Source organism: Sceloporus undulatus, chromosome 2 (assembly GCF_019175285.1).
Source record: "Sceloporus undulatus isolate JIND9_A2432 ecotype Alabama chromosome 2, SceUnd_v1.1, whole genome shotgun sequence".
NCBI lineage: Eukaryota > Metazoa > Chordata > Lepidosauria > Squamata > Phrynosomatidae > Sceloporus > Sceloporus undulatus.
Window position 1 is genome coordinate 207,028,607 of NC_056523.1, and position 23,870 is coordinate 207,052,476.

At 40.8% G+C, this 23,870-nt stretch overlaps 1 protein-coding gene across 1 annotated transcript in view; it reads left to right on the forward strand.

Annotated features, from left to right (window-relative positions):
* Nucleotides 1-23,870, forward strand: part of KIAA1958 (KIAA1958 ortholog) — an 88,885-nt gene that overhangs the window by 60,772 nt on the left and 4,243 nt on the right. The window contains 3 exon segments of the mRNA XM_042447675.1: nt 5,165-5,208; nt 5,210-6,205; nt 23,126-23,329. Coding sequence (XP_042303609.1) covers nt 5,165-5,208; nt 5,210-6,205; nt 23,126-23,329 — 1,244 coding nt within the window.

A 23,870-nucleotide genomic window follows, 5' to 3' on the forward strand; every position in this document is an offset into this window, starting at 1 on the left:
TAGGAGGAAACAGATTGGTATAACTGGCTGTTTGTTTCTGCTGTTTTGAACCTTTTACTTTTATGTGGCATTTGCTCCATGAGGTTTTCAGTTTGGGAGAATGTCTTTTCCACTGGTCTGGAGAAGAACTGGAGGAAGGGAGAATGGAGATCAAGGAAAACATACCCATAGACAAACTAAGCACAACCCTCTTAAGAAGAAGAGGGAGGGCTGATGAAAAAAGAACCATCCGTGTGGACCTTAAGTCTGGGGGAAAACTGCCACTTTGAAATGGAAAATTCAAAATGTCTCAAGAAATGTTCGATGTTTGAGAGTGATAGAAAAGGTCCAATTGAAACAAAAAGTTCTGGAAAAGTCCTGGAAACTCTTGGTACTTTCAGCCAGTCCAGATCAGCCCATTTGCACACATTTAGGGTGTGTTTAGTATCTGCATTGCCTGAAATTCTACCATTATTTGATTCTTTATTTGCACAAATATTGCTTCTGAAAACATAGTGGCAAGATGGATATTACTAGTTAGTTACTTCCTAACAAATTGTTTAATTGAGCAATTGAATCAGTAGGACTTTCCGAAGTGTTAGCTTAAGAAATCCCATTCAATTGGTAAGTCTACAAATTGCAACTGCGGGGAAAGAATGGAAAGTGTGGATAAATAATTCTAACTCCATTATTGGCTGTAAAGATACTGAGCCAAGTCCAATTACACTGGTGCCTTGGGATACGAAATGATCGGGTTACGAAATTTCCGGGATACGAAAAAGTTGGATTGGCAAAAACTGTTTCGGGTTACGAAATATTTTTCGGGTTACGGAATTCATTTCGGCGCGAAATTCAAATGCTGCAAAGTGCAGCTATAGGCTTTCCAGTGCTAACGGAAAGCCTTTTCGGGTTACGAAATTTTCGGGTTACGAAAGGAATGGCGGAACGAATTAATTTCGTAACCCGAGGCACCAATGTATTAGTTCCAGCTACATGGAGTACACTTACCAATTGAATGGGATTTCTTAAGCTAACACTTCAGAAAGTCCTATTGATTCAATTGGTCAGTTAAACAGTATAGAAAACTGCTGCACAATCTTGGTGCCTGTTTGCTTGGAAAGAAGTTACACTTCATTCTATTCAGCTTTCTCTCATGTAAATGTGTATAGGGATGCAGATGTGTTGCACATCAGCTCCAACCCTAGGCATGTTCCTTTGGATTTAAGGCCCACTATAGTTTGATAAGGCTAATTCTCAAGTAAGTGTGTGTAGAATTATATCCTTTCTATCATAAAATTGTGACATACAATTACATAAACTTCTGTGGAGAATCCCAGTAATAGCAATGAAAGAGTGAGAAATATGGAAAGTTTTCCACAAGAAGCCTGAGAATATGGAATGGAGGTATGGATTCCTGGAAAGAAGGTTGAGAATAGATGTGAAGCAGAAGTATTAAGTGAATACATAAAGGGCCAGAAAGATTTTTCAGTTTCAGGCTGCAATCTTAAAACAGCGTCTTAGGCAGCAAGCCCAAATGAGCACAGTAAGTAAATATGCTTAGTCTTGCTTGGTCAGTGTCTTTGATGAATATTTCAGAAGATATGAAATTGTACAGCCCCATCTAAAAACAACACAAAAATCCAAATAGAATTCATTCTTCAATAACATCCTCTCTACAGTATATGTTTGAAACAGAGACAGGCTCATTCTGCACAATAATTCTGCAAGTGAAGGTATAATAACAGGGATACTGTTTTACATTGAAAACAGAATAATAAAACTGGAGATGTTTACTTACAGCCTTTGATAATAATTTACATAGGGCTACCTTTCTTTTAGAAAGTACATATTCCTTGTCAGAGTAATCAACATTGAAGATGATGTCTTGTCAAAATGGCTGACATGAAAATTGCATGCCTGTCAGCGTTTCTCAATGAGCAGAAAGTAAAGTGCAAAGAAAGAAAGGCATCCCTACAATTATATTTTTGTTTGGTTTTTCATGGCATTCCTCGGATTGTACACACATGCCCTCTTTGTCTTATCATCCATCATTTGAGTGAAGGAAATGTGTGCAGAAAGTGAAGAACTGGCTGGAGTGATCTTTTCTGTTTTGTAATTTTGTCTTCATGGGAGTTGATCAAAGTTGGAGAAAGCCTATGATTTCCACATGGTGATTTCTTTGAGATATCTCTTGTTGAAATGTCTTCCTTTCTTCCAGAATAGTATCCCATTGATTTGCTGGTCAACTGTTGTGTGAGCCTCAGTGGCATGTGTGTATGGGGAAATGTATTTAATCTCCCGTAAATTGGTGTTATAGTAATTCCTTGCTGGCCACCATACGTTTATGACCACCAAAGGTCTCCAAGGACTTTGAGGGATGAGGCTCTCTTGCCTTCTCTTCTGTTACTCTTCCAGAATCTCTGCACCAAGGAAATGGTAGTTTGTGGACTGAGTAGGGGAAATACCTCACTCTCATAGATGGCCCTTGAAGTTTCGTCCAGCTCTATGATTCTGTGATTCAAATGGGGTGGTGCTGATCTTGGTGGCAGTGGCCATTCCTTTGTGGACCACAAGCTACCTGTAGGCCAAGATCTGTTGTAGCAACACTGTATAAGCTTCCTAAATTCTTCATCAGACAGAACAGAGCAATAGCTAAGGGTCTGTTTGCATAGTCATTATTGGTGTGATACATGCTCACAGATGGAATCTACGCCCTTTGCCTTGAGGATATTCATTTGTTTCAGGGACACATGATACATGCTCTGTTTTCTCCCTGGGAAAATGCCACAGGTAGTGGTCACATCTGTGGTTCTTACTGGGATTGTTGTTCAGATTGTATTTGCTGGAGGTTCTCAAATGTCTCAAAGTAGGATACAATTTATAAGTAAACTTTTTTGGTGTCTTACCCTTCCCTATTTGAATGGGTGAAAGTGCTGCCAGAGTACTGGGTCTGAAAAATGTGTGAGGTGTGAACAAAACTATGGAAACCATTTTATGTTGATTTTATCTGAAGGTGCATTGTTAATTTCTTTTATGTTTTGCAAAATCAGCCCCAGTACATTAACCTAGTTCCCTTAAAAGAGGGAAAAAGAAATACAAGGTAACCCTCCCAGTTTGCCAAATATTTTGCAATTTTGCAATTTTTGTAATTCTTATCATTTTCAAAGCTCAGCTGGAGTGCCTCTTCTGTTCTGTGTGACAGGGCAGCTAAGAGGTAACCTAAGTTCCTCGTAACATTCAACCTGCTTGTTCATTTTGCTCCATCTGGTAAGACGAAAAAGGACACTACTGTCACATCTTTGTCCTGCTTTGAGGAGAAGGTTGGAGGAAATGGGAGACATTGAGTTTGATCATGTTGAAAGGCTCTGAAGGATGGACTATGTGTTATTTTAATTACATAAAAGTATTAAGAGGACTGGGCCTGTGGCATGTCAGAAAGGAAATGAGACCTTTTCCCCCATGTCATAATGCCTTTGAAAATCACTCCTTTGAATTTTAAGTAGCTGTTAGCATTTGGATGGAAGTTTCCTTTGGCAATTCATTCAAGCTTTTAGTGCTGAAGTTGTTGTAGCTTTGCTGTCATGGTAGGGGAGTGTGTCATTGGCATGTCAGTGAGGTGAAGGATTAACATCTCCCCCCCCCCCCAGTTTCCATGTGCCTCCTCAAATCTTAATCCAAAGGTCTCATGATTTGGCCAATAAACATTCAGATTTTATGAATGCTATAGACCACCCTTTCTCAACCTTTTTACCATGAGAAATCCTTGAAATAATGTTTAGGTCACAGGGAATCGCTGCATAAAAAATATTATATCTACAGTTGAAAGAAATGTTAATTTCCCCCCAATTACAATCATTGGCAGAACCCTGGTTGAGAAACCCTGCTATAGACAATTGAATGATCATGGATCTATTCTGTGTTTTTGCTAATATAGTCAGCTCTCCGTTTTTGTGGAGGATCTCTTCCGGATTCCTCCCCCGGTGAAAATGGAAACTCGCAGATATTCAAGCCCCATAGACTTGAATGGGAGCACATGTCCACAAGCAGCTGCGGGTGTGTGTCTCGGGCACACACGCCATTTTAATCCCCTCTATTTGCTCCTCACAAGTAAGGGAGGGTTGCAGATCTGAAGTCCATGAAAACAGAGGGTCAACTATACCTTATTTGTTTAGGTGTTATAGGTGTTGCTGATAGGCAGCCAGTATGGTGTAGTGGTTTGAGCATTGGACTATGACCCAAGAGAACAGGGTTCGAAATCCCACTTGGGACCCTGGACATGACACATGCTGTCAGCCTCAGAAGATGCAATGGCAAACCCTTATGAACAAAAGTTGCCAAGAAAACCATGATAGGTTCACCTTAGGGTTGCCATAAGTTGGAAACAACTTGAATGCATACAACAACAACAACAACAACAACAACAACAACAACAGAAAGCTATACATAATAAAGCATAGACTCTAGGTCACTAAGCATGGTGTTTCATTTAATATAGAGGGTGTCCAAAATTATCTTTCCAATTTCAATTTTATACAGAATTTAAATTATAAAGATATTTTTGGACACCCTGTATTTGGTAGTGTTATCTGACTGTGTTCCTGTAGAATTATCAGCTCTTTTTGTCACCTGTACCAAACTTTGTGCAGCTCTGTAGTTACTTTAAACATTTTGCTTTGTAATTTGGCCCACACTGGTGTGTATTATATCACAACAGGCAATTTATTTACCATGTTGAAAAGCACCTTTTATTAAAAGTATTTTCAATGGGTTAAATGTGGCTTTGTTTTTGTATTTTTAATTGGAACCAGTACAGCCACTGGTTTCACAAATGAAATGGTTCATAATGGTTTTATCTTTCCTAATCAGGCCTCTGCACACAACAGTGGAGTCAATATAAGTTTTTACTCTCTAGCTTTTCTCAAAATGCAGAACAACTCAAATCTCCATGTACTAAAATGTGTGCCAGTGACTTGAAGAATATATATTGGCTTGTTTTTCATATCCATAATAACATCATTTGTGAAACTGAAGTTGGCTTTTCAAACAGGACAGGTATGTAAAAATAATAATTTGTGATCTTTGTAAACATTAATTTCTTTCCTTTAGCTTTAAGGAAAATTTCAGTTTGGGAAAAGATAAAGCTCTTAAACTGATTCTTTCTCATCTCTTCTTTTACCTATCCCAGACCAAGATGAGAGAGCTGCAGAACTCAGCAGAGAGCAAAATGAAAAAAACGATACGCAGTACCCAGACAGCACTCCGTAACTTCAGGGAGTTCCTCATCTCTAAGTATCCTTCAGAAACCCGGGAGATCTATATAATTCCTTGTAAAGAGCTGGATGCTTACTTAGCATCTTTCTTTGTGGATGCCCGACAGAAGGATGGTTCAGAATATGAGCCAAATAGTTTGGCCAACTACCAATGTGGGTTGGAACGTTATCTCAAGGAGCACAGATATGGATACAGTATTACCAGGGACAAGGAATTCAAGAGGTCTCAAGAAGCACTGAAGCAGAAGCAGATGGAGCTGAGGTGCAAAGGGAAGGGCAACAAGCCCCACAAGTCGATGAAACTGACTTTTGCAGATGAGCTTATTTTACGCAAAAGAGGTCTGCTGAGTCGATATAATCCTGAAGGGCTGTTAAACCTTGTCTGGCTTAATAACACCAAGGCATTTGGCCATTGCACAGGTTTCCATGGGTCTACCCTCAAATGGGGGGACATACGGCTTCGGATGACAGAGACTGGATTGGAATATTTGGAATGGATGGGTCAAGATGGCAGTGATGGGAATCCCAAAACAAAGAGAGTGGGCACTGACTCAAGGGTTTATGCCACACAGCATGCCCCACAGACCTGCCCTGTGCAAGACTACAAGGAATATGCACAGAGACGCCCTCCTGCCATGAGGTATGAGGATGCCCCTTTCTACCTGTCCATTAAGCCAGTGGTGAATCTAGCCGCACTTCATTGGTACAATTGTCAAGCCCTTGGTAAGAACAAGTTGGCCAAGATGGTCAAGACAATGTGTGAAAAGGGCAACATCCCTGGTAGAAAGACCAACTTCAGTGTGTACCAGAGTTGTAGTACACTTTCTGAAGCTCAAAGCAACCAGTTGGTACTGATCTGCAACAACCTAAGCCAACAGGCTGCTCAGTCAATGGCAAGCCATTCCAGCTCTGGCAATTTCATAGTATCCGCATCTTACGACTCTTCTTCAGACACAGCTTGAAAGCTGCTGCTTGAGAACACTTAACTGTGACTCTATACTATCCTCCTGACTTACCTTTTCCCAATGTCAATTCACTTTATTAAAACAAATAATATATATGTATGTATATATATATATTCTTTTTACAAATATGTGAATAGAAATAGTTTAGTAATCTCTATAGTATTTATAGTGCTAATATTTGGGGGGGAAATGAAACCTACTTATGAGGTGCTAATATAATGGGAGATTTTCAAAGGGGAAATAGCTTTCAAGCATATAAGGGACAGACCACAATCTTCAGGCACAGTCGACATTACAAACATGAACCTGAGTGAAATTAGCTTTAAAAGCTTTGCCTGGGACCCTGGAATTGACAGGCAGATTATTATTAATTTCATCTGTTTGTAGGTACTTGCTGGGGCAGGACAAATTACTTTCTCCAACAATTTTCATGGAAGCATCCTTAAATAAGAAGTCTCTTACAAGCACAAATTCTATTTAGAAGTGGCTTCCATGTGTTCAGTGAAGCTTCCTCCCAATTAAGGATGCATAGGATACCCTGCAGAATACTTTTATTATTTTTGGGTAATCTAAACAACAGTAACTATTAATTTTTCTTGGTTGTGATCATTCAGTACCCTCTTGATTGCTAATGCCTGATCAGCTGAATTACATAGGAGTCTGGGTTGGCCAATTTTGCAAGATCAATTCAAAGGGGCATCGGCCTTCCCTTGCCTAAACTGTGAGAGGGTTTTGAGCCCTCCTGCCCCCCTGTTTCAGGGTCCATGCTTCCCTCAAAGTATGATGTGAACTATAGTTTGATGCCGGTGATTAGAGTGTTTCACTACAGCCCTCATTCCATCACAGAACAACATTTTCCACTATTCTTTGGTTCAGGGAGGTGATAATGGAATAGATATGAAGCTGGTTTAAATTTCCAGGGCAGATGTATCTTGAGAAGATCCTTTACGAAGACAGCAAAGTTCACCCATGGAAACTGGCCACTGGGAACATGTTTTGTATGACTTCCATGACAATGGATGGGAAAAGGTGCTCAGGAGTATTTTTATGCATCACCTATTCATTGACATTGAGCTTCTGCAGAAGACTGGGTTGTGCTCAAAGTGCATGCCTTGTACCTGGACATAATTTTTTTTAAAGGAGTGTAAGTTCCCCACAGTGTGTCATACCTGGAAAGTTTGTTATTAATTTAATATTACTTCTGTATTTCTGGGGTTGGGGGGGCACATTTGTCTATTTTTTCTTGCCTAAAATATGTTTGCGTTTAGCCAGATGGGGCAGACGGAGTGATGTTTACTTGTTCTTTTGCTTCTTGTATCTCAGTCATACCATCTGGGAAAAAGAAATTATTGATTAACACAATGAGAAAAAGGAGTGGTCCTTTAAAAAGAAATAGTGTTTTCTAATATGCAAAAAATGTTGAAGCAAAAAGGAAACTTATACAAATAATAAGGGGTACAGCTATGGGGAAGGGAATAAGGTCATTGCTCCCACACATAAGAATTCTTCCTCCATAAATGAAATTTTCTTTCACTCCAAATTTCTAGCATTGCATTAACTTAAAATTTTACTTGTGCATTTAGAAATATTGTTTAGGCACCCAAAGAAAAGGAGCACACATAGTTACCCAGGGAATAGAAACAAAGCAAATAGACGAGTTCTTAATGTGAATGATTTTTAGGACATGGGGAATCTTAAATTTATAAAAATCTTACCTAAGTGCCAAGTGGCTTTCAGAATTTTACAATGGGGATAAGCTAGTGGAATTTCATTTTTGCTCAGGACTTGCAAGTCCACTCACAACCCAGAAAAGGAATGCTGCTTTTCCTTTTGGATTCCTAACATCCTTTTTCTTAGCCTCCGCAATATTAGAAATTTGGGAACTAAAGCTGAATTTCATTTTGGGAGTGAAAAATTCTTATTTGGTGGAGCAATGCTCCTGCAAATAATCTCCACAGTTCCAAACTAAGCACTAGTATTTTAGCACTTTCCATTTTGTCATTTATTTGTGGGGGTTTGCCCCGCAAAGTGCTGTCAAAGAGTAAATTAAATGTACCAAGCAGCCAGATTCAAAAACTGTATTCAGTTAGCTGAAGGTTGCCTAATATTGCATTGTATTGTAACCATAATGTATATTTCCTTGGCTAAAATAGCACCTATAGTTAAAAAAATAAATAAATCCCTCACTCCACCTTCCAGAAGACCTAAATGATTGAGAGTATAGTCACAAACTTTTTGGGTACTTTCCAGGATTTTTTTTAAAAAAATAGGTTTCCCTTCTCTAGTTTTACAGATACTAATAGTGCAATATTCCCATAGCTTGAAAAAGTTATGTTTTGAACCATGCTATTGGAGGGATTCCGGGAATTATAGTCCAAAAAGTGATACATCCAATTCAATAATCACATATTTCATGACAAGTTAGCCTTGCTGTAGAAAAAATAAGGTTTTACCATGAGTACCATCATAATTGCCAGTTTGAAAAGAAAACTCAGTACTCACCAGGCCTAATGAAAACTAAATATACTTTTTAAAAAATAGAACTGAATAGGTGAAAAAAGGCAGGTCTTTCATTAATTAATTAATTAATTAATTAAGGCACTCAATAGACTGCCCGAAGTACTGGATCGGGGCCGTGGCAACTACATGCCGCAGCCCTGATCTGATCTTTCCGCAGCACAAAAAGGAGCCGCAAAAAGCGTCTCGTTTCTATGCTGCAGAAAGGGTGCCACAGCTGTTGGTGCCATGGCTTTTCAGCGCTCCTTTGGCACTGCATCATCTGGATGTGGCACCAGAGGAGCGCCATGACACTGCCCGTGTGGTGGGATGTCACGCTGGTATGGGGATGGAGTCGGGGCATGTGTCATGGATACACCACGCCCCCACTCCGCCACAATGCCGGCCTTTATGGCCAGTCTGTCAAGGCCCTAAGTAAGTAGTTTCCTACATGAATGTACTCGTGCATGAGTGCTACAGCACTCAAAATCCTTTTGGTACACATGGAAAAGAGATATATACTTAGGGATGGTATCATGGTCACTGGAGTCCCGTGACATAATGATGTCTTGAGGACAGACTTGAGGCAACCAGATTCCAATGAACGTTCACAACGGCAACCAATGTTGGTTGTTGGTTGAAAAACATGGTATTTTCAAGCCAAAAAATGCCATGTTTTTGGTACTGGGAAAATGTATTGTTCATGCAACAGAGAGATTGTTGAGTTGCATGGGGGCCCATAGAGGTTGCATGTGGGGACTCTAACTTTGCCCAGATAAAGTGAACTGGCACCTCTCTGTGAGGACTTGATATGGTAATGACGAGATTTCTGCAGTTGGGAGAGTTTTAAAAAGGTGGACTATAAAAGCTGTATAGACAGGTTCCAGTTCATTCAGCTAGTGCTTCTGTGCCAAGACAGGTGATAAGCAAGCTGTTGATAGCTTCATACACACTTGCAGGTGATCACTAGTAGAGACCAACAAATCTTTCATCCTCATGAAAATTAGAACTTGAGCAAAGGGGGTGGTGGTGGCACTAGGCAAGCAAGGCAGCCATCTCTGTTGATTCGGGGCATCAGGAAATAGGAACATCCTCCTTGGTGGAAAGTGGTGGGAGGAGATGCAGAGATGTGTGCCCAGCTATATTCTTCTTGCCAGTGCCTCCTGCGCCCAACTTCCTGCTCCAGCATGGCAATAGCAGTGTTGACAGAGGATGGCTGGGGCTGAAAATTGGGTCTTGGAAAGTAAGAGAGGACAGGTACATTTAAGCCACTTGATGAAGTTGTACAATACCTTACCCTGCATCATAATCTGAATTAAAGTTACAGGTCATCTGTCCTATATCTATCCAACTAGGCCAACCTAGGGCTGATGTTCATGTGACACACACACACTCATTTTCCCCCTCCATGTCCTCCAAAAAGAGCTTGCAAGCATAGAAAACCAATAGCTGTGTTGTGTATCTACAGCTAATATGTTTGATTCCGCATACTAGACAAATTGGTGTTCCAATGGTTCAAAACATTTGAGATATGAGCCTGATATTTAAGGATACCACCCTGCCAACCCTTAATTTTTCAGGGCTTAATTTTTCACTAGAAGTGGAAGCCTATGTGTTTCCAACATCATTTAACATAGGGGCACTTAATATTTGGGAGCCAGTTCAGTGTCATGGTTTGAATATTGGACTAGGACATGAGGAATCTTAAATTTATAGAAATCTTACCTAAGTGCAAAGTGGCTTTCAGAATTTTACAATGGGGATAATTTTTGCTCAGGACCTGCTAGTCAACTCCCAACCCAGAAAGGGAATGCCACTTTTCCTTTTAGATTCCTTACATCCTTTGTTGGCATCTGTGATTGGTTAGCCCTGTTTGGCTGAGACACCATGCTGTATAGCTCAATGCTGCTCAGGCTATCTGTTGTGGGGGACTGGCAATTCCACTGCCATATGCCAAGGACTGGTATTATATTTGCACCCAATGGTTACAATTGTTTCTTTCCTTCCTGGAAACTCCCCCAGAACTGGCAGCTAATAGCTCAGGGACTGGCATCAGTCCCTGGGCTATCACTTTAAATAACATTGGTACTGCTTACAAAACACTCTTGGTTCATGTAAGGAATTTTTTTTTCTTCAAATGCCAAAAAAGTCCCACTCTGAGTCCATTTTCTTTTTATTTGATTTTTTAAAAAGCCTCTCCTGGACCTAAAACAGCTCAGAGAAGGGGGCAAAACATGGCAAAATTTCCCCTCCCATGTCCTCTAAGGGGCCAGGAATGTACCTATAGAGAGGACAAAATGAGAGCATTGCCTCTCCATATAAAAATTCTGCCTCCTCCAGTTTTCCATCAGTCCCCAGATTGCTAGCATTAAATTTTCAGTTGAAAATTAGAATCCCCTAATGCCAGATTCCATCACTTTATGATGGACTTTGTCCGTTCACAGTGAGCAAAATACACTGGAGTCCACCTCTGAATCTTGGCTGTTTTTCTTACTTATTCCCTGTTCTAACTAAAATCAACTTAAAAACTAAAAACAAAAACCCTGACATATTGAGAGGGAACAATATTTTGCTTATAAGAAAGAATTCTTGTTGTGCCAAAAATACAAAAAAATAATAATTTCTATGCATTGTGTAATTCAGTGATGTTCCTGTTTGATAGGCATGTTTTATAGATGCATTTGTGAAATCTGTAGGATTGTTAACTATTGCTGCTATAAACATTTATTGTTATTAAATGGGGTTTGGGTGAGACATAGTATTGTTTACTGTGTGACTGTTCAAGTTTACATGTGACATAATTACTTGGGTCTTCAGCTTTTTAATTCATTTATTTTGAACCTCTCCTAATGCCTTCTGTAGAAGGAAATAATGTATTCAGGTGGGCAAATCACATGAAATGTCTGAGGTGTGCTCTTCCACACATCCAGTTTAGAGATCAAGACAATGAACTTGCTAATGTAATCTTTTGGGCGCATACTTTTGGGCACATTTTTAAGATCATTAACTTGCACTTTTGCAGTGCACTCATAGATACAGGTACTCAGGAGTACATCCTGTTGATTTCAATGGGATGTTCTCCCAGGAAGTGGGCATAGGACTGAAGCCTTAATATGCCTCCACAACAAGCCTTTTCAGGCCTAGAAATTTTGGTAGGTCAAAGTAGTGCCCATTTTACAAATGAGAAAGCTAAGGCTGGGAGATATTATTTGAATGAGGCTTCCCAGGCATGGCTGTATTGTTGCCTTAGGGTGGGATCCAGTGCAGACTTCTGCTGGTTCCATCAGCAATGGAGCTATGAGAAGAGTGCAAAGACATAGTCTTGTCTGGAATATCAGTATGCAAAGGGATCTTGTAGCACTTTTGAGACTAAGAAAAAGAAGTTGAAGCATAAGATTTCACAGACTTTGGTCCTATACAGACCAGCAGAAAGCGTCGGCCTGTGGGTGGAGTCAGGGCACAGCATCCTAACTGCCCCCATGGCGACATTTTGCTGCACGTTGATCCAGAAGGTGTGCACCATTGTGACGCACCTCCGGCGCTGCATCTACATGATGCAGCGTTGAAGGAGCGTCATAAAGCCGCATGGCCACGGCTATGGCACCCCTTCGAGGGTGCAAAATGGAGATGCTTTTTGCAGCTCCTTTTTGTGCTGTCCAGAGGCCTGATCAGGGCTGCGGTGTAAGGTTGCCGTGGCCCCGATCTGACCAGGAAAGGGGTAGTTGAAGTCTGCCCCTTAGGGGCAATCTGTATAGCCCCTTTGTCTACTTCCTCAGATGCATAAGCAAAGTAGTGCCTCAGGACAGACCTTTTGAAGTAGACTGTATGAATAGCCATAGAAATGCAAAATTTATGGATATGGTGATGTGGTAACAAGTTAAATTTTAACAATGATAGTTGAGGGACAAAGGCTGGAGGAAAGATGTTGCCCAAGGCCAGAAGAGTGGTTCCCTTCCCACTGCAGTGTCCCACATGCCCTCAAAATCTGCTCAGGATTCTCTTGGAAATGTAGCATAGCAAATTTTGGTGATGGTGGGGAAGTAGGGAAGAAAGTCCTGTTGCACTACTGAGTATCTGATGCTGGGCTTGAGCCTTGGGTTGAGATCATAACCTTACCAGGAGCCCGACTGGAAAGGAAACATAGGCCCGGAACAGACAGGTGATGAGGTGCCCTCATCACGTGCGAGGGCTGCCTGTTGGGTGGAGTGCCCATACGCCTGGCAGCCCTCGCATGTGACAAGGGCACCGCAGGTGCAGCGTGCCCACCAGACGCGGTGCATACTGGTGATGTCACAGCTGTGCCGCCTCCAAACGGGGTGGTGCAGTTGCGACGTCACCATGGTATCGCTGACGCTTTAGGGTGCGGAAGTGCGCCGCAAAAAAGAGTAGCTTCCTGGTGCTCCAGTTTTGCTCCGCAGGAGTGCCGTGCAATTTGGTTGCTGCAGCGCTCCTGCGGAGCAAAGAGAGGCGCCGGGGATGTGCCTCTTTCTAGAGGTTTGTACCCCGCCTTAGTTTATTTAGCTGCAGCATCTCTAGAGGAAAAAAACTTCAAAATTCTGGAGAGACGATTTACAAGCGAACCAGTCTTTTATAGTACAGTACTTTGAAGAAAGAAAGCTACAAATTACATTCAATTGGTTACATATAAATGAAACATATACACCCCTTTACACTTATTGTATGCCAAACATAATGTTTTTGTATCCTTCAATCAAACTGCTAATCTCTGTCTTTTCCTTTTACTGTCTCCAACTGTCCCTGCATTATATCCTCTTATTTGGGGTAACAACTTTAATCAGGAGCCATTTCAGGGTTTTTTACATTCCAGAGCAGAGGATTTGACCTGTCGTCTGGGCGACTCTTGCTCTCAACATTTCAGCATTATAATACTCTGCTTCTGAGCATAGTAAAAATTTCAATGCTAATCTATCGTCTTCAATACTACTGTCAGTTCCCCACTACTCTATTGGTAAACTATAATGGCAGAAAGCTGTAATATGATTCCTGGGTTGCTGATATGGTGAATCCACTTTGGATTTTACTCCAAGTTTTAAAGGAACTATCAAAGGCTCTAGAGTATTTTAGGAATAGGGTTCAGAAATTTGGGCAGCTCTTTAAAGTCTAGAATAAGACCCAGGGTAGATTCACTACCCCACTGACATAGAAGCCATCAGCTACCACTGACAAGCTCTGGACATTATATAAAACACTGTCGTAGCACACTGGTTGTGGTCTGTATGTATGTGAAATGAGCTCCTGCAGCCTTTCCCACTGACATGGAAGTAATGTACAGTGGGCCCTTTGTATCCACTGGGATTTGGTTCCAGGACCGATCCATCCCTGGAAACCAAAATCTGTAGATGTTAAAGTCCCATTGTTCAATTCCCATTAAATGCAATGGATAGTAAAATGGTGACCCTTATATAAAATGGAAAAATCAAGCTTTGCTTCAGTATTTTTGAGTATTTTCAACCTGTGGAAGCTTGAATCCATGGATAAAATATTTGTGAATGCAGAGGGTCAACTGCAGTGTTGCCAGCAAGCCTCGAATATATTCTCTGGAATGTTTTTCTAAAATCCCTGGAATTCCCCAATATTTATTATTATTATTCAGTCAAAATCCCTGGAAAGAAATTAATTAAATTCCCCAGATTCCAGGGAATTCCCAGGAAATTGGCAACACTGGTCAACTGTTACGTTTTCATGAATGGTTTCTCTGTTTTGTTGGAGACAACATTTCACAGCTCCGAGAATGATTCCCCAGCCAGTATGATCACTGCCAGGTATGTTTAAATATGTCTGTGCCAGATTCAAGGAGAAATTGCCATTCTAAGTAACACTGAGCTAGAAAAATACAAATATTTTTGTGTTCGAGCCCTTTCACATTACACAGTAATGTGTAATGATTCCATTTTAACTGCCATGGCTGCATCGTATGGAGATCTCCGATTTGCAGTTTAGGTGAAAATATTTGCAATTCCCTGTTGGAGAGCGCTAGCGCCTCATTGAACTACAAGCCCTAGGATGTTTCTATGGCAGTTAAAGTGGAATTGCAGTGCTATAATTCTGTAGTCTGGAATGGCTACTGGTATAAAGCAGCAGCCTATGTACCAGAGGATTTCTGAGGTGCTTGAAAGGCCTCTGAACATTGCTACTGAGTAGAGTTTAATGTATTTGTCTTGGCTGACACTTTTTTTTTTTTTTGTCTTTTAGTTGCTTTCTGATGGTTTTGTTTTAATTCATCATTGCCCTGGGCATTCACGGCAACCTATTATAGAAAGCTGTGATTTAGTGAGTTAATTGTAACTATCAGCTCTTTGAATTGGGATTGAATTATGAGTTTGTTGCTGATGTTTCAGAAACATATTTCATCTCATTGTTTGCAGCCCATAATTGTATTAAAAAGTTTTGGACATGACTTTTTGAAGAAGGTTGATTTTCTTACATGTACAGTGTTGGTAACTAGGGTTGTATGGTGGTAGTAGTTGTTGTTGTTACTGCACCCTTTCCCCAAAATTGGGACTCAGGGTGCCTCACAAAATTTAAAAAAAAACAGTGCAATTAAAAGCATACATAAATAATATATTAAAATAGAATTAAATTATTACAATATTAAAACAAATTACATATTAAAAGAATAAAATACGATTTAAAAAAATAAAAATGTTTAAAATGCTTTAAAACAATGCACTGCCACCCAACCCATGCTTTAAAAACTTTCTGTTTTAAAAGCCTGTCCAAACAGGTAGGTCTTAGCCTGCCGGCAGAAGGATGGCAAGGAAGTCCCCTTTTAATCTGGGTGCTATTGACACAAGAAGCAAGACCAGCCTAACCTCTACACCAGTCAGATGGATTCATTTTACTTGTTACCTTAATATTTATGTATTTATTTTACTTATATCAAATGGGAAAAGCAGGAGAAATCAAGAAATCAAGCAGCATTTTTGATACTAAGTGATTTATATGGCATGGGCTTTTGTGGATAACAGTCCACTGTTAAAATAAATCAGTCTCATATGCTTTTAAAGAACTGTTCTGAACAGTTCTTAAAAATCGCAATCCTCTGGGACGGATTGGGAAGGGAAGGGAAGGAACGAGTGAGGGACTTCTGTGTGCATTAAAATGCATCCCCCACTCGTTCCACACTTGTTCCAGGCCCCTTCCATTCCGTTCTTGTCCCGTTCCAGGAAGCCTGTGCGGTGAGGTCCATAGTCTTTTGCGTGATTGTGGACAATTATGATTCACTGATGGGATAACGACTCCATTAGCGCGACTTTGTATGATAGCCTTTCATGAGACTGGACAAAAGGACGGAAAAAGGATGCCCTTTTCCCCATGTGATAATCTCCATTCACGGCTCCCAAGGCTGAATGGCCCAGCAACTGAGAGCAGGTAAAGCTACTAGAAAGCTGCTCATTCCTGCTGCTGAAGTTTAATCAGAGATGAGCGACCTGGGCTCCTCCAGATGTTTTGGACTACAATTTATATAAACTCTATAGATAGGGTTGCCTTTTGTCCTGGAAAACCTGGAAAATCCCAGATTGAAAAGGCTAAACAATGTCCCAGCCGGCTGAGCTGGTTGAAGTAGAAAATCCCAGATTTCTCCATCAGAGGCTGATGGGTAGGTTAAAATGTGGCAGTGGCAAAAAGCAAAATAAACATTGCAACAAGACCAGAACTGAGGGGAACCTCATCCCGTCCTGCAGGCTCTAGCTGCTACTGCACAGCATTGCCACCTCATTCTTTCATTCCTTCCCCACGTCCCCCGACAGGCCCAGAAGGTGGGAAAGAAAAGGAGGTAAGCAGAAATGGCCTTGTGTTGTGAGGTGCTTGTGTCAGGAGCTTGAGCCTAGGGCTAGGCAGCAAGGTGGAACGTCACTTCCAAACAGCCTCCAGAGTAAAGGGAGTCCCCTGTTAGGAAGCTTTCCTCTGTTCACACTAGCTGGGTTTGGGGGGGGGGGAGAAGAAAAAAAGAGCTCTTGGCTTGGCACTGGTACTGATGTTGAAACAAAATGATAGAAAAAGTGCAGTGATTAATGTGTTGATTTGCATAATCAGAATGCAAATTAATAATATGCATAATGATAATAATTTGTATAATATGCACATTAGCTGCCTGGATATGTGGGCCTGGAATATATAGGACATGTTGATTATTTATTATGTAAATAAATGTTCGTAAAACAGCCCTCCAGAGCTGTTTGAAACTGGAGATGAACTGGGAACTTGTCACCTGGGGAACTTGTTTCATCAGTCACATCTCAAGGAACTCTGCACACAATCCCTACCCTCAAGATGGTAATTTAGTTCTGCACTTTCAGAAAGCGATGCATTTAGGTCCCTGATATTCAGAATATACTGAGAGTAACCCACAGAGACAGTCACTTGTGTTAGGTGAGAGGAGCATGGTTTTTAGCTACAGTATTCTGTTTGTGTCAAGGTAGGGTGACGTCATAATTTAATAAACTCTTTTCTACAAAGCTGGCTGCTCTCTTTAATCACCGGAGAAAATACTTATGCTTTTGGAGTATGGAAAAGCCTTTCTTTGGAAAGAGAAGGAATCAGGGAAAGACTCTCACTGGCATCTCCTAGTGATCTCTGCTTTGTCTGCCTGTCCTGCAGGGCACTGTAATCAATATTACTGTTGAATTTTTGCTCCTTGATCAAGTCCCATTTTACAGTCAGTGACATACGATTGAGAGAGAGAGAGAGAGACAGACAGACAGACAGACAGACAGACAGATAGACATATTTATCCACTGTCACCCAGTCAGGCTCCCAGATAAGCAGGGATGTGAACCCTGATTTCCTATCTTCAAGGTTAGGCGGACCAACATAAATGTGTGACTCAATGCTAAATGGCACACAATTTAGGGTCACTTGCTTTTTTTACTCTCAGGGAAGGGCATAGTCCCCTGACCCTGACAGGGACAATTGGTAGAGTTTTAAACCTTTCCTAAACTACCTTTTTCCTCCCTCCCCCATGGGATCATTTTAATAGAAGAAAAGCTTCTCTTGGTGCCAATGGACCTTTTTCTTTTAACAGGCGTCCTGTGGCAGGGGCAGGGGGCAAGTTGGGAAAGAATCATGGATGAAGATTTAGCTCTCTCCCTCCTGAGGACTATGGTCCTGATATGGACTGGAGTGCTGTACATTTGTTGTTGTGTGCTTTCAAGGTATTTCTTACTCAACACTAAGGTGAACCTATCATGAGATTGTCTGGGGCTGAGAGAGTGTGACTTGCTCGGTCACCCAGCAGGTTTCCAAAGCTGAGCAGGAAATCAAACCCAAATCTCCAGGATTGAACAGGATCATGCACACTGTTTCCTTCTTCCTCCCCCTGATCCTCCTCCTTCCTCCTGCCCCAACTGCCGCCACTTGCTTCCTCTTCCTTCCCTGATCTTCCTCCTCATCCTCCTGCCACTGCTGCTGCTTGCCTCCTCTGCCTCCTCTTGCTCTTTCTTAATCTTCTTCCTCTTCCTCGCCTCCCCTTGCTGCCACCGCCACAAAGTCCCTTGCAGTGTGAACTGCAAGGAACAATTTGATCAGGTTGAACATAGTGGGAACTATGACCTTGATCGATTTGGTGTGGCATTGCTGAGGAGACTCTGGATCTCCTTGATGCAAAAAGGTGAGTGTGAATGAGGCCCTAAACTGCACTTCACATATCCAACATGTGATGTAGTTTTGCCCTCATTGTTAACCATGCCTGTGAATTTCTGTTCCAGAGCAAGTGCCTTTTTCAAGGCCCTCTTGTGTTGCTGTGTTCTAGGAAGCCATCGGTCCAGGGGCAAACAACCTAAGATGTGCTTTGTTGTACAGCTCTCATCATGGCTGGCCAGACTCCGTGTTGCCTGGGGTTTATAGGAATTGTAGTCAAAATACCTGGAGGTGCTACATTGCCTTATTTTCTGGGCAGTTCTGCCCAGTAAAAGAATATTCATTGCTTATTCTCAAATGCATGCCCTTTCAGGAAGCTTGGCATGTGCATGCTGCTTTCCACCACAATACAGATCATCGTAGGGCCCTGGTACACTACATAATTTCTGGGATTTCATTTTAATTATCATGACTGTATCCTATGGGATTTTGGGATTCATAGGCACTGGAACATTATGGCTGAGAATTATAAATATCCTTCCCTAAAAGGCAAATATCAGGATTCCATGGGATTTTGCCATGGCAATTACAGTGGAACTGTAGAACTATAATTATGACGTGTGGTGTCTTGCTGCCCAGCAGTTGCTGTCTGAGACTCTGGAGTGGCAAAGTGGCATCCCTTGGAAACCCAGCTGTTGGCTCATATGCTCCAACATTTCACAATTGAAAACTGGGGTATGTGACCAAGTGATACAAGATGGAAAATATTATTAATGAAGAAGAACACATAAGCTAGAAGAACCTGAAGTAGTTTTCTTTTACCTGAGCCTATTAGAAAGGACAAGACTCCATCCACACCTCTCCTCTCCCTGCCCCTGAGTTGAGTGCAAACTACAATAGGACCTTCCCTGGGTTGTGCCTCCCCCCTCCCTACAGATGTTCATGCCACATTTTATTCAATGGCTATGAAATGTGTGTGGATGCATCAGCATGTATATGTGCACACACTGCCATTGAATACTATGGAGCATAGCAATCTGCGAGTGGTCAAACCTATGGATCACCAGCCCACTGATACAAAGGATCCACTGTACTTTGGTATTCACTGGGTTTTGGTTCCAGGACCATCTGTAGATACCAGAATTTGTGGGAGCTCAAATCCCATTAAATACAATGGCACAGAAAAATGTTGTCCCTTACATAAAATGGCAAAATCAAGAGTTGCTTTTTGGAATTTATATATTTATTTTGAATAGTTTCAACCTGTAGGTGCTTGGATCCATGGGTAAAAAAATCCGTGGATATGGAGGGCCAACTGTACTTGCATTTTGATCTCAGTTTGCACCAACTAAAACAAACTGAAGATGAAAGATAAAAGTGGGAGGAGGAGAGAGAAACTGGGACCTTTTAAAAGCATTTGAGACTGATTTATTTTAACATGAGCTTTCTGTAGGAGTGAACTGTTATCTATGAAAGCCCATATAAATCACTTAGTATCAAAAATGTTGCTTGTTTTCTTGATTTTTCCTGCTTTCTCCATTTGATATAAGTAAAATAAATACACAAATATTAAGGTAACAAGTAAAATGAACCCATCTGACTAGTGTAGAGGTTAGGCTGGCCTTGCTTCTTGTGTCAATAGCACCCAGATTAAAAGGGGGGGGGGGGGGAAGAAGCAGCAAACACACACACACACACCTCCTTGAACCTTCCCACAAATGAACAAACAAACAACAGATGACAACAACAAGAACAAGAACCCAACACTGCCAGGGTTTGTTGTTTTTTTAGGTCATTAGTTAACTCAAGTAATATTTTTATTATCCATTTTAATGAATTTCTGCCCCACTTCTTTTATAAATTATCACTGAAGAAGTTTACACTATTACAGTAGAACAACATCCCGTGAAATGAAGCAAACAAACGGCACAAGACATCATAACATCAGCATCATTTGGAGAATTAGGATGCTTAATTTATTTCAGCCGTTTAAGATGCATTCTTATTTTCCATCAAATGGAAAGAGGTGAAATAAACCAGCTCAAGGCAGAATACAGTTTAGGATAGACAGTAACAATAAATAATAATAATAATAATACTTTATTTTTATATACCGCTATTCCTTTTTCAAGATCATAGCGGTGTACAGGTAAAAGACAGGATAAAAACAGGATAAAAAAACATCGTTAAAACAGCACATATCAATCTAAAAACACATAATAACCTCAGTTCCCCCAATAATCCAAATCTAAAATCCGATAATACAACAACAAACTCATAGGGGGAAAGCTTGGCAGAAAAAAGCTCTAAGAAAATAAATAGAATTGATGAAACCAATAAAAACATCCAGGCCATCAAGGTTTTGGGGCTGAATCCAAGAGTGTATTTAAATGGTGAACTTTTTTTTTATTCCAGCAGAGGATATCTCCATTTAAAATAGGTTGATCACATTCAAGTCAGCAGCAAAATGCCCTGTTTAAATAAACCAGCCTTGAACCATTTGGTGAAATATATATATCTTGTGAATAGAAATAGTCTAGTTATTACACAGATCTCTTGTTGTTCCCCTTTTGAACTCAGTACAATTAATTTGTTGCTTTGTTTACATGTGTTAGAAACACATTAGGTTTTTTTTTTTAAATTAACATCCATAAAAAATAAAAATAGTCCCAAAGGCAAAAATAAGAAAACAGTCCCACCTTTTATCCTGTTCAAAAGTGATAAAATAAAACAATGTCAAATAATAATGTTTACTCATCCTGATTACATAGCTGGCATCTGACAATATAAATTCATAATGGGAGCCAGTATGACACAATGGTTTGAGCGTTAGGTGACAACTCTGTAGACCAGGGTTTGAATCCCAGCTTAGCCATGCAACCCACTGGGTGACCTTGGGCATGGCACACTCTCTCAGCCTCAGATGATGCCAAGGAAATCATATGATAGGTTTGCCATACATTGGAAACAACTTGAAGGAACACAATAACAATTCAAATACAAACTGTTTAAAATTGCTCTTAATTTTAACAAAAAACAAAAACAAATAAGAGGTAACAATTGCATTTTTAATTATGTATTACCGGGTTTTGCAGTGGAGCACGGCATATCACGCTTAGGATGGTGTTCCATAACCTGTGTGTAAGGAAATGGTGTTTAGGGCTTGTCTGCCAGGTCAGAGATCAGGTGTGACAAATGGCAATAGGTTAGAAAAGAAAGGCCTCAAAGCATTCAACATGGATAGCAACACTTGGGCAAGTTGTCAAAGGAGGGTGGTGGTTTTGCCTGTTGCTTTTAATCTGAACAACACATTGCTAAGGAAAACTGTTGAAGTGACCGGATGACTCCTTATCTACCTACTTACCTCTGTTTGCCAGGACTGGCCCTGCTACTAGGGAAAGTGAGCAACTGCCCAGTCAGATGGTGGGAGGCATTGGTGGCCCCTCATGGTTGTTCTCATGAACTCTTCAGCTCTATTGAAGGAGAGAGCAATGTAGGTCACACATGGAGAGCATCAGGTGGGGGTGGAGAATGTGCTTAGGATTTCTGTATCCCAATCAGTACAATCTGGGTATCTAATTTGCATCTAATTATTTTAATTATGAAAATTAATTTATTTTGGACCTCCACTCTCCAGAAGCTTGAACCAGCATAGCTAATTGTAGGCGTTTTGAAGTTGCAGTCCAACGCACACAGAGGCCAAATATTTACCCATTTCCAATGTACAGGGCGCTCACATACACTTTTTTTGGACATCAGTTCCCAGCATTACTGGCAGTGGAATTCTGAGAATTGTAGCAAAACAACTACAACCTTTCACAATCTGAGCTCTGCTTCTTCCCTGAGGCCTTTCCTTGGCTGTTCTGCTTCCTCCTGTTTAACTTAAGGATCTGTGCAGGTCACCCAATGGAAGGCGGAAACATTTTTACCTGCACTGCTCCTCTTCATATCAGAGGCTTCAGATTCCAGAATGCCTTATTATTATTATTATTACCCTTTATTTATAAAGCGCTGTAAATTTACACAGCGCTGTACATACAATCTTTTAGTCAGACAGTTCCGTGCCCTCAGGCTTACAATCTAAAAAGACACGACACAAAAGGAGAAGGGAGTGGTGGTGGGGAATAGGATCAGGTCCAGCAGATCTTCTCCACCTCCGAGGCCTGGACCAAGGCAGATGGACTGGAGGAAGGAAAAAACCTTACGGCAGCTTTTTCAAATTTCGTCTCTTGCAGATGATTTGGACTTCATTTCCTATGGTCAATCACCACTGGCCATGCTTGCTGGGATTGATGAAAGCTACACCCAAACATTTGGTGAACACCAAGTAGGAAGAGGCTGCCTTATTGCATTAGGACATGCCAAACCCACTTGGAGATGAAAAAATTATGCATCACTGAGAATCAATAGCTTTCTGCTTTCTATCATAATATAATTTTTCCCCTTCTGGCTGCAGTAGGCAAGGGCCTCTTAGCTTTCCTTGATGTTAAAGGTCATGCATGTTATTTCACGTATAACATTTATTGTGCTTAATGTTTTTCATCTTGCCACTGAGACAATTTCAAAATGAGCTCTACTAAAAATACTTTTCCTCGGGCTATACCTTCAATAATAAATGTGTTTTTAAAAGTTGAAGTGAGATTTCTGTTTTGGTTCAACAGGGATGCTGCAATCCTTTAAAACCAACTGTACTCCTCCATCCATTTATTACCAGCTTCATTAGGATCCCGATCACAGCCTCCAGCTATAAATGTGCCATACAGTATTTGTGACAACCGTTCCAATTATATACATTAATGAAGCAAGACAAATTAATTTCATCACTGCATTTTCCCTTGCTTTTCAGCTTATTCAACCAAGCTCAACAAATTCCCCATCTTTAATTTCAATGACGATTTAAAGTATCTTTGTATCAGCGCTGTGAGCCCAAATACGACTAAAGCAACTCTGTATGCTCTGAATGTGTGGCGGTACTGGTGCATGACAAAAGGTCTGAAAGACTACATGGACATTACAAAGGTGAGTGGCCTGGGTTATGTTATTTGAATCGAGATTTGGTGAAGAGACTTGATTACATTTATAGGACAGGATCTATATTACTTAGGAGAGCCAGCATGGTGTAGTGATTTGAGTGTTGGACTATGACTCTGGAGGCCTGGATTCAAATCCTGGCTCTGACATAAGAACCCACTGGATGACTTTGGGTAAGCCGCATTCTCTCAGCCCCAGAGGATGACAATAGCAAACCCTCTCTGAAGAAAATTGCCAAGAAACCCCCATGATATAGTCACCTTAGGGCTGCTGTAAGTTGGGAATGTTTTGAAGGCACACAATAACTACAAATACGTATTACTTATTGCTTATCTTCTTTACTGGGTTCTCTGGATTTTTCTGTGGGCCCACTTCAAAGTACTGAGCTTAACATGAAATTCAATGAAGCCTTTTAAACCTCTCCATACTTCCAAAAATGGCCCATTTTGTAGGAAACTGGGAGCCAGAAATGACAACTTCTTCATGTCACCTGAGATATAATCTGTGCAGCCTGTGAGAGAGGGTGAGG